The sequence below is a fragment of the Camellia sinensis genome, chromosome 1 (assembly GCF_055761805.1).
Source record: "Camellia sinensis isolate YWXY chromosome 1, ASM5576180v1, whole genome shotgun sequence".
Taxonomy (NCBI): Eukaryota; Viridiplantae; Streptophyta; class Magnoliopsida; order Ericales; family Theaceae; genus Camellia; species Camellia sinensis.
Genome location: NC_138961.1, coordinates 24,058,269 through 24,070,161, shown reverse-complemented (window position 1 = coordinate 24,070,161; position 11,893 = coordinate 24,058,269). Strand labels below are relative to the sequence as shown.

General features: G+C 36.1%; 1 protein-coding gene across 2 annotated transcripts; it reads right to left on the bottom strand.

The window, feature by feature from the left end:
• Positions 1-442: 442 nt before the first annotated feature.
• On the bottom strand, positions 443-11,677 carry LOC114299629 (uncharacterized). Of its 2 annotated transcripts, none has more exons than XM_028244406.2 (8): positions 11,492-11,677; positions 10,050-11,365; positions 6,574-6,991; positions 5,980-6,124; positions 2,475-2,590; positions 2,310-2,388; positions 1,927-2,160; positions 443-1,056 (listed from the first exon to the last, which is right to left on the bottom strand). In XM_028244406.2, exons 2-8 carry the CDS (start codon positions 11,233-11,235, stop codon positions 730-732), a joined length of 2,505 nt encoding a protein of 834 aa, XP_028100207.2. In that variant the 5' UTR covers positions 11,236-11,365; positions 11,492-11,677; the 3' UTR covers positions 443-729. The 2 variants fall into 2 exon arrangements, with proteins under 2 accessions (XP_028100207.2, XP_028100208.2); XM_028244407.2 differs by having other exon boundaries at positions 10,050-11,368; positions 11,492-11,669.
• Between the last annotated feature and the right edge of the window lie 216 nt (positions 11,678-11,893).

Genomic DNA, 11,893 nt, shown 5'->3' with positions numbered 1-11,893 from the left:
ATATTCAATAAAAAATATTTTTCAAATTTTTTAAAAAATTTTATAAGTTTTGAATAAAATTTTGAGTTATGAGTTTGGTTGAGTTTTAAATTTTTGTATCAAATATCATATATCACATCAAAAATTTTCCATTCAATTCAAAACTCATTCACCAAACAAATTTTTCACGCTTAAACCATAATTCCAAAACTCACAAACTCAAAATACAACTCTATTCTCAAATCATATTTAGAAAACTCTACCAAACGCAATCAAAATCTCTCTATTTTTCGTTCAATCGCTTTTTACTAGTTTTCCATGATAACTGGAGAAAAATTAACATTTCTTTTTCTTTTCCTCACCAAATCCCCAGACCAAAGGATATCATTAACATTTTCCTTTTCTTTCTCTTCTCTATTTCTACTGCATCTTATGTATTACTTCTGATGATGATATGAAGTTCTTTTTCTTGCCACAAAAAAAATATATATACATACATATTGGATTACAAAATTAAACCAAAAACATGTACATGCCATCCCTGGCAATTCACGAAAGGTCAAGACATGTAAAACTATTTTGAAAATAAAATAAAAGAAAAAAGAAAGAGATTATATTGTCTAAAAAGGTAGAGGTGTCGCGAATAAATTTGGAAAAAAGTACAGCTACCAAAATCCATTAAGAGCTCAAAATTTTTGGCTACAAAAACAAAAGCCAAGACGATGTCATGTATGTACCTTCTGAAGAAACTTATCCAGAGCTCATAGCTTTTTGCTCCTCATTTCTCTCCATGGCTTTCCTAGCAAGTTCATAACCGGCGAAGTTCATAGCACCCAACGGAGCAATCCAGAAGAACCTGGGTACGGCTCCTTTGAACAATCCGAGGAGTCCCTCATGACGAACAATTGAGATGGCCACCATTGACATTGACAAGGGCCGTCCCCCGGGAGCAGTCATCATTCTAGTCTTCATTACATCAAAGGGTGTTGTAACGACTGCAGCTAACCCCCCAGACAAAGCCCCGACAGCAATTGTCTCCCAGGGCTCCAGCTCTCGCTCCAGAAGATGCTGAGCAAGCTAAAATAGGACATATCATAGTCAATACAAACATGTATATAATTAAATCAGACCACATAATTATAACTTCATAAAAGAATGCAGTGAAGCATGAACCATCAATTTGGTTATATTTTCATCTCATTTCTTTTTTTGTCAAAGCAAAAATCAAACCCTCCTCCACAAATACCTTTACCACAAGCTGCGAAAACATCAACCACATATTTCAGATTCATGAACTCATTTCAATCATCTCAAAGTGGGCTACAAAAGACTCGTGCCAAAAAGTTCCTAAATAAGCTTTGGTATTTCTGGACCATATGCAATTCCTGTGCAGGATTAAATAGGTATAAAGAATAAAGCCTCCAAGCCACTATGTTTAATAACGTCACAGCAAATTTTGTCGGACATGCTTTTCGGACTTTCTTTCAGGCCTTCACGAGAAGCTTCTTGTTCAGCTTGCTGGCACTTCTACACTCTTTGTGTACATGTACAGTTGCATATTTTAATCCACCCTTCAGAAAAATTTAACACCTAACTAGACATCCCTTGAATTTGAATGGCCCCAACCATTGTACAAAGATTATCAAAAATCAAGGACTTCGAATGGAACAAATCATGGACTTCGAATGGAACAAATCATTAGTGATGCATAACTCCAAACATGAAGGTAAGACAACAGAAATACAAACACCATTGCAGCCAACTATGTTCCAAATTGGATTCTGTAACTTCCACGAATGAAGCGACCATATATTTTATTAACAAAAGGCAACTTCATATATTTGGGCAAAACTCAATGTTGATTTGAGTTTTCATATTATTAGAAGCTAGCAAGTAAATGTAAGGTTGAAACTATTATATCTAGTTTTATATGCAAACACTACATACCTTTTTGGATTCAGCATAAAGCCCCATGCCTGCAACATAGAATGGAACCTCCCGGAAGAGAGTGGCACCAGTCCCGCGGAAGAAACCCTTGAGACCATCTTGATTCCAAGTACCAACAATTGCCTCCCCCACATTGTCAAAAAGGCCAGCCTGCAGCCTTTGTTTCAATACCTCACATGGTATCCGAACGGCAGTTCCCAGGAAAGTGCTACAGAATGATGCTATAGATTGAACCTATGTAAGAGGAAGGTACAAACTAATTTACTCACTGCTTCAAATCTCAATCAAATTGAAAGGCTTGAAAAGTAAACATCTGGAAAGCAATGTACATGACCTTTCATTTCATAATAATTATGAACTGGAAGTCCACATGCTAGTAGTACCTGTATGTCTGGAAGGTTTGGAGCAACATTTACTAACAAAAGCCTACTTGCTTCAAAAATTCCAGTTCGCAAGCCATGGCTGCAATGTCAGAAGAACATATTAGTCAGAAAAGTACCAATATCAACAACGAAAACCAACGAAAAGGGAAAAGGACCAAAAATAACCTAGAAAACTGTCCAAGTATTGCTGGGATGGAGCCTCTATATAACCCCCTGACTCCAATTTGTGGAAGCTTTGATATAATCTCAGGAAAGGTAAGCGTTGATGCTTGCACTCGAGTCTGACAAACAGGTAAACCATTGTCAATGGCCTCATGCACGACACTAAAGATACAATGCTAAACCAAAAACCAACAGTATCTTTTCCTCTCTTTTTATGTATTTATTTATTTTTGTTCTATTTTGATTTTTATCCTATTTTTCAATAATCTAGCCTACAAGACTACAACTAACCCAAATGGGAATCGAAATTCAGTGAAAGAGTGGGATTTATAAAAATATATTGAAAAATGAGACGCATAAGAAATATGTGTGACTAGTAAAGTAAGTGCTTAGAAATAGTAATTGCTATTTCTAATATTGAACACTAGCATGTGAAACAAAGAAAATTCTTTAAATCAGAATTCCAACATGACTCTTGCAGGTTGACTTCAATACACTACAAAGATCATTCTCCACTCCATGAAGATTATTTGCATCTGCCAAGCCACTTTTTTTCAATATAATAACACATATTTAATTTATATCCAATGTCCTAAGTGATATGCAAAAGTGTAAACTAGTTAATCACTTTAGTGCAATTGTTATGAAACACAGAAATGGGTACGGATGTTAATATGAGTACAATATATGATATGCTGATACGGAAAAATTTATAACAACAAAAATAAAAAAGGATACGGGTAGTGCGGGTAGTGCAAAATTATATATATATATTTATAATTTATAGTAGTGCCTGATATATAACAATTAGAAATCAAATGTAATAAGTAGTTAAAGCAAGGTATAAACTAGAGTGTACTTGGAGATGCATTTCACATACCAAATATGCATGCAAATGCCCTGGTACATGTACCCATACCAAATACATACCCGGTATTCGTAAGACGTAACTTTTGGGCCCCGTTTGTTTTGGGAGATAGAATGGAGGGGATTGAGAGTGAGGGGATTAATAGTGGGGGGATTGATAGTGAGGAATTGTTAAATTATTTTTATATAAAATAATAAAATAAATAAAAAAATATAAAAAAATAAACATTATATTTAAAAAAAAATTCTCAATATATAAAAAATAAAAAAAATAAAAAAATTTCTAATCCCCTCACTATTTTTCTAATACCATCTCTACCTTACCAATCCCCCTTCCTCCTCCTTACTAATACCAAGGGATTACTAGTCCCCTCCCTATCTCTCAAAACAAACACTCCATTCTCAATCCCCTCCTCACTATCAAACCCAATCCCTTCCCCATAACCCCAAACAAACGGAATGCTTCATAGTAAATAACTAATCATTGCCCCTTTCATATTAGTTATAAATGAACTTGCTAAGAAAATTCAAGAGCATATCTCTTGGTGTTATTGTTTATACCTTATAGTTTTGTTGACAACAGAGAATAAGTAAACTCTAAGCTAGCATTATACAGAGATACTTTAAGTGTCTAAAGGTTTATAAGTATGGCTAAGATATAAGGAGTGTATTGTATACAACAACAAATAGGGATGGAGATGGTGAAAATTTTTGATGGGCAAAGAGATACTAATAGTAACAATTTACTCACAGAATTAGAGCAAGGTGGATGAAACAGATAAATGCATTAGGAGCGTTGTGTGTTCGTAGGATTCTTATTAAGTTGTAGGGAAAAAAATTGTACGACTACTATAAAACCTGTTATGAGCCTATGAGATGATACAGAATGTTTGACAGTTACGAATAAAATATATCCAAAAAATGAGTGACTCAAATGAGAATGTGGAGATGAATGATTAGTGTTACAAGAAAATATAAAATTGGAAATGACTTCATAACGAATAAGTTAAAAGTGGCACCAATATAAGACAAAATGATGGAAAGCAAAGCAGCTTGAGATGGTATGGCCATGTGCACCTATGAACAGGAGCTACTGATTCAGGTGGATGGTGGTAAAAGAAATAGATGAAATAGAGGAAGGACAAAGAGAACATCGTTTGAGGCAATAAGGAAGGACATGAATGCCTTAAACTTGACTGTGCTTTTGATTTCAAATAGAACCAGTTGGAGGGGGGAAATCTATATAGCCAACACCAAGTAAGTGAGACAAAAGCTTATTGAGTTGTTGTATACAATGAAGCACGGACACGGACATGGATACGGACACGGGACACAGCAATTTCTAAAAAATGGGGACACGGACACGGCATGGGACATGGGAATTTTTTTAATTTTTTTTATAAATATTTTTATTTTAATACATATTAATTATTTTATTTATTTATTATATTTTTTAAATAATGTGTTCCAATTAATTTTTTTTTTATTTTACATGCATGTATTTATTTTTTTATTTATTAATATGTATAAGTATATATTATCTTATAATATGTATTATACATTATCTTATAAGTATATTTATGTTATATAATATCTATAATATAATATATAATAATAATAATAGTTATATATATTATATATGAATCAAGACAAGAAGACAAAGACAGGAGAGAATCGAGAGAGTGGGAGACAGAAGCGAGAGAGGGAGACGATCGTGATCAGAAGCGAGAGAGGGGGAGACGATCGCAATCGCGATAGAGAGAGAAGGCGAGAGAGAGAGAGAGCTCTGAGAAGGCAAAGGCGAGAGAGAGCTCGTCGAAGTCGAAGGGGGCTCTGGATCGTCGAAGTCGAATGGGGCTCTAGATCGTCGAAGTTGAAGTCGAAGGGCTCTGGATCGTTGCCAACCAAGTTTGTACTCATTTTCCCTTTCATTTACTCTTCTCGCCGTGTCCATGGCGTGTCCAGATTTGGACACGCGCGGCCCCTGCAAAAAAATAAATTAAATTAAGGGGACACGCCAGATGCCGTGTCCCGTACGTGTTCCCGGCGTGTCCCCGTATCCGACACCACCACGGCTTCCATTTTGGCGTGTCCATGCTTCATAGGTTGTATATCAAACTTGAGGGTTATGGGGAAAGAAAAAAAGAAAAAAAAAAGAAAGTAAACCCTATACTGGAAATTCCAATATATGTCGTCTGAGTTCTGATATGCTGAAAACTATCAAGACACTTGGTTGAAACTCCCTCAGTGTACTCTGTCCTGCCTCCATATCATCCAGATTTTGAAAATAATCAATAAAGATTTTATGCACATATTAAAAATAAATAACAGAAGGCCTTTTGACAAGACAAATTTGCATTTAGATGTCTCATGGAGATACAGTATGAACCAGGCCAAAAACTGTTGGCAAGGCTAGTTCATAAATGAGACCTTTCCACAATAAAAGTTTCCATAATTCTGAGGGAAGGTCTACCAGGGCATCAATATCATCAACTATGGCTTGCATCTATGGAGATGTGTTAGTAATTGTTTAAGTTGAATACACGATTGCATGTATATTAACATGACAAATCTTAATTGTAATATCAATCAGAGGCTAAAATTTGATGTTTCCATCATAGATTTCCCTGGTAAGTGTTACCTTTATTGTATCCACAGGGTGCAATAAAGAACAGGACAGCGCACAAGACAGGCCCCCTACCAATGCAGATTTCAGAACACTGCTAGCAGGTAATTCCACAGGTGGTGCAACAGCAACAACTGTAGCAGCTTCAAACCAGATACTCCTGCATGTTTATAAAATTAAGTTACTACCAGCTGTAGGTGACTTAGCGACATGTACAAAGACCCTATAAGTCGTGTATATTGCAAAATTAGGGTTTGTTATCTACAGAGCATGGAGAAACAATTTGTGTAACACATACAGATACACACACTACCCATAAAACGATGAAGGTGCTTTATTGCTTCCTGTTTTGACTTCGACAGTTAACACCAAGTTATTATTGAGATATTATAAACCCCTCTCTCTCACTGGATACTTTCTAAAACATGTCACATCAGATTTCTTCCCCAGCTTTTCCATTCTTCTAAAAAATTTATGCAAATGTGCCCTAATCAAATCAAATTATATAAAACAGCTTCCATACTTCCACTCAAATCAACACCAGATTACTTTCATGCTTCTGCTATAAATTCTAAAATCACCCCACTTGAAATTACAAAAATAGCTCACCGAGGATCTTCTTGAAGTCGATCAGATGGAAGAAGAAGCATAAAATTCCGGAAATGTCCATAAGAAATAGACTCTTCCGTGTCTGCATTCAGAAACCTCATCATGGCCATAGCATTGTCCTCATTTGCTGGAAGTCCCGCATTTTTGAGTGATGCCAAGATTTCACTCTTTTTTAGTGTCCCAGACTTGCTCAAACAGAGAGTAGTATAAGCTCGAAGAATGGTTGGTTCCTTTTGTTCCATCAAGGACAAGAACTGTTTCCAACCAAATGATTTGGAAAATATATTACTTCTAGTACGGCTCATGAATTCACGTGCATATCTCCGAGGCAGTTTTCGCTTTCTCGTAGCAACTTCAAGATCTTCCAAAGTAACTTGGCCATCACCATCTCTATCCAGCTCCTCAAAGAACCTCCTTCCTGTAAGGATGCAAGATTTATATAGAGAACAAATCTTAAGCAAACGTCAAAAAACCAATCCAATCACTGTTCTTTTCCCCTTTAAGAGGTGAAGTTCAACAAGGTTACAACAGATACTGTGAAAGGGCAGTGGATAACATACAACACAAATGTAGTCGGACTGATACCATTATGAGGAAAACCATTTCCAGGCTTTCTTTTCCCTTTTGGGGTTGGGCGGAGGGGGGAGTGGAGGGGGAACTATCAGAAGAAATATTGCGGCGAAAATATATGTATGTCATATGTGAAGATGTAACTAAGATCTGGACTAGACTAGCAAGGATCCCACTTCAAGCTGGAATGCAGAGAAAAGATTCATGAATAATGAATTGCATATGACCTTATAGCTAATTGTTTGGGAATACAGAGAAACAACCATGAAATTACCTGAGGCAGAAATGTAGCATTTCGCAACTAAATGCAAACTGAGAAAAATAACATGGAACTAAAAATTTTGAAAAGGTTCCAGGTCATATATCCTTTTAACAATTAAAGATTTTGAAACTAATTTATCATTTTTTACCAGACAAGGAAAGTCTTCAGCACAATACTAACAATGAATCAGAAGGAAAATTTACACCCAATGCCATCAACATCTAGTCCAATCTCTTTTTTATAATATCTGATAATACATGTATTTTAAGAAAGAAGCAAATTAGGAATCTCACATGGGGCTTGCTTGAGACCAACTGCAGTCAAATTTTTGCTAAAATCAAGTCTGCTACCAGTTCAATTTTATTTGTGTTCTTTGTTTTTGGAGACAATAGTATTCTTTTAATTTCAAATTTGGTAGAAATGGAGTGCAGTGGTGATCGATGAATATCATTTTCGTCTAGTTATCAACTGGTTCCACAATATATATGGTCTTAAAATTACCAGAATTGTACTGGTAGTCAAAGTTTCTAGTTTTTAAATCCCAGATCCTAGTAGAATTCATAGATATCCAGTAGCCTATAAATATATATCTAACCTTTCAATCCACACAGTTGAGAAATCAAAATCTGAGAGAAGATTTGAAGCTTTAAACAATTCCACGATGCAATCCTAACCTGAGATTCTTACAAGATTCTCCACTTACTCTCTTTCTCTAGGATCAGAATTTATATTTCAAGAACAACCAGCATTAATCTCCTTAATTTTTTAACCCAAACCCCTAATTCTATTACCCTTTTCCCTTCTTGTACACTTTAGCTCTTAATTTAACTCTAAAACCCTCATATAGTTGCTGTCCAGAATTTCCAGCAAATGACCTCTTTAATACCAAGCAAATCTAGACAGCCAACATCATTCGTGCTATTTGAAACCCTAAGAACTTTATAGATTTCTAAAATTTCTTTGCCACCATAAACTCAATCATAGGCTGATTCTAAGTTTTCTACAGCTGCCCTGCATAAACTTCTCATCTTTAATAAGTTTGATAAGATTCCATTCTTGTCTTTTTTTTCCAAATTTTTTAATAGTAATGATCTGTCAACTAACATACTGCACCATAAATTTGCTTTCTAAAAATTTTATTCTGTTTTATGAGTTTCTAATAATTATATTTATAATGACAGTTTCTTGTTTTTTTAATGACAAACTTTAAAGTAAAGGCGTTCAAATACCCGAACAACCCATTCAAACCGACTGATCCGAACTGAATATGCAGTGAACGGTCAGCTTCGCAAGTATCAGCGATCGGCAGCATTTGTAAGCATTAGATATTTTTGGATTAGCAGACGGATCACAGTTCTGAATACCTCCCAACCGATTAACCCAACCCAACCGAGAAATATTAAGAAATATATTGCTTTTACATGTGCTGTTTATGCTGGCCATTTTACACCTCATCTTGATGCCTTATCTCTATCTCTCTTTTCTTTGTCTCTCACCGACTCACGAACTCTCCAGCGACATTCTCACTCTCTCTCGCTTTTCTCATTCTCTCTCTCTCACCAACTCAAAAAGGCGACACAAAACCTGGTCTCTTCATGAACTTGCCCCCTTGACTTCCCCCATGAAATCCCTACCCCTCTCTAATCTCCCTCAGCCCCGAAACCTCTCTCTACGATATCTCTCATCCCCAAACCCCCCCCCCCCCCCCCCCTCATGGTGGCTATAGCGATGTGCAACGGTGGCAGTGGCTATTTGTGTCAATGGGTGGGTGTCCTCTCCCTTCATCAGTATTGGTGGTGGGTCTGTTTTCTATTTCCCTCTCTTCTATTCTCTGCTCTATATTCTCTCAGATTTGAGATTTCATTGTGTAATCTATTGATATGGCAAGATTTGTCTTAGATTTTAGATTTTTTAAAGTTTGTTTTTTTATCTGTGTATACTGACCGAACAGACTGCCAAACCGACAGTTTGGTTAGGTCAATTTCGAATAGTAAGACAGTCAAGTATCGGATGAATGATTCCCTAATCTGATGTATGTCAGTTCGGTTGATGGGCCAAGGGTGAACCCAACCCAAAAGAAAGATGGGTGGGATGGGCGGATGAATGATTCCCTAATCTGATGTATGTCAGTTCGGTTGATGGGCCAAGGGTGAACCCAACCCAAAAGAAGGAGGGGGGGGGGGGGGGGGATCAGTTTTCTTAACTCGGAGAAAAATGAAATTTTTAGATAAGGATGCTCTGATAGAACGCAATTGGAAACTCTGGTATGGCAATTATAGTATAATAGCACATCATATATTTTTTTAAATATTTACTTTAAGAAGATATTAGCATAAATGTACATAGATGCCAATCAACTATATCACATTGCAATGCAAAAATATTTTTCCATATTTTCTCTAGCAGCTTAAAATGCAAAATTTTATCCTCACATTCAATTGTAATATGACCTGAGTAATAAGTAATCATCCGTAGTCACTATTACTGTAGAGTGATGCATGATAAATACATAAAAATTACCCATTAAATATTAACAGTGGATAGAGAAAATACATAAAAGGGATTTTCCAAACTAATGTGTTCTGCTGCATCAATTAAATTTGAGGAATGTGAAAATGGTTACCAGGCTACTTTAGAGACATACCTTCAGCTTCGGTGTATTTGAAAAAATCCTGGACTGAGAATAGCTTCTTCTTGTCAGGATAGTCTTTGGAAGATCGACCTAAATGGGGTATAAGCTCAATTAGTTCCGCCAACGAAACAGTTGATAGAGTGGATCTCAATCGCTCGACATTTGACAAGGGAATACTCAGTAATCCATTGGCCAGCTTCTTTGGAGCACTAACCCCAGTTTCTTCCTTGTTGTCAGCTTCTTCCTTGTTCCCAGATTCTTCCATGTTCTCATCACCCTCTTCTTTAACAGAAGTAACTCCCACAACACTCGATGGGATACCTCCCACTCTCGCAAACCTCAAATTTCCCAAAAAAACATTGACATCTGCTTTTTTACCTTCCAAAGTACTTGCGACTGCCCTCAAATAATTGAACGGATTAGGAGGACAAGAAGTGGTGGGCGAATCACAACTCTTGCATTCACTTTCTTGGACACCTAAATCCAACTTCTGAAGATTTTGAGTAAATTGATTGCAAACAAAACCTATGAAGCATTCAATTGACAAATTATTTCCTTCTTTAGGTTTTAAACTCTCATTCAGAAATGTAGTAACAAAATGACCCTTTGAGTCCTTTTGCTTTACTGCTTCACATAAAACCCTCGGTTTGGATGGGTGTGCACACAAATATGGACAAACTTTATCATCATCACATATTTTGCGAAATGGATTTTTGCCAGCTTTAAAAGGGCTCGGAAAAGCCGGAACAAAACCATTAAGCAACAACGACCACGTAACTGCAAACTTTAAGCAATTTCTGCAAGTCCCATTGTCATCACCAACCTCCTCTTTCAACCCTTTGTTCAACATGTCCTTACATCCGTTACTCCCACAATTTATCAACAAAAACCCCAATAATGTCTTAAAAGGAACTTTTATCGACAAACCCTTCTTTCTCTCATCATCACTAACCAAACACTGTCCACTCCTTTTCTTCACAGAACAAACCAAAACCCTATTCCCATTCTCAGTTCCTCCTCCATTCAACTGTGTTCCAAACCCTTCAATGATATTATTAGCCCGATTCTTCGACCCGGGCCAACAATGCTCCAAGTCCTTCGCCGCCTTCCTTATACCGAATTCAATCGGCGAAAGCACATCCTTAATAACTTGTAGCGAATTCAAGAAAGATTCCACATGGTCATTCTTAGACACCATCACTACTAACAAACTATGTATATCTATCACCCCCTCCACAGATTCTCAAAAACATACATACCATTACAAAAATCAACACAAATTTGTAAAAACAGAGCTCATGAATCAACTAATTACAGTTACTTGAGATCTGCTGATGAAAAAAATTAAAAAAAAAAAACAAATAGGGCAATCAATGAATGAGGAGTTGATGAATATTCACAGTGATTCTACAATATTACATTATATATAGCGTAAATTGGAGATAAAAAGGTACCTGATAAACATGGAGGAAGATCTAGGGTTGTAAATTGGGAGGAGTATTGAATAATTTTTTAGAGATACCTGAGGCTACCGATGGATATGGTGAGTGAATCAGAAGAAGAAGAAGAGGAGGAGGTTGTGTTTGTTTTTTTCTTTATTCAGTTACGAAAAAATACAGAAATGTTTGTTTTTGTTTTTGTTTTTGTTTTTATTTTTATTTTTTAATTTTTTTTATATCCTACAAATAATTACAACAATGATTCATCTCACTAATTTGAAAGCACTAATTCACCACTAATGAAGTAAAAAATCAAAAAAAAAAAAAAATACAAGAACAAAACATCCCATCATGTAAGACTACACTACTTTAGAGTTATTAGTGCTCCTCTTTTTAATGGTCTTACTCATTTTTCTA

Excerpts from the sequence above, each read along its gene's own strand:
- LOC114299629 (XM_028244406.2), bottom strand. The coding sequence starts at position 11,235 with ATGGTGTCTAAGAATGACCATGTGGAATCTTTCTTGAATTCGCTACAA. Across the intron at positions 2,591-5,979 it reads ACCCTGTGGATACAATAAAG|ACTCGAGTGCAAGCATCAAC; the intron begins GTAACACTTACC and ends CCTGTTTGTCAG. Across the intron at positions 1,057-1,926 it reads TTTATGCTGAATCCAAAAAG|CTTGCTCAGCATCTTCTGGA; the intron begins GTATGTAGTGTT and ends GTCCTATTTTAG.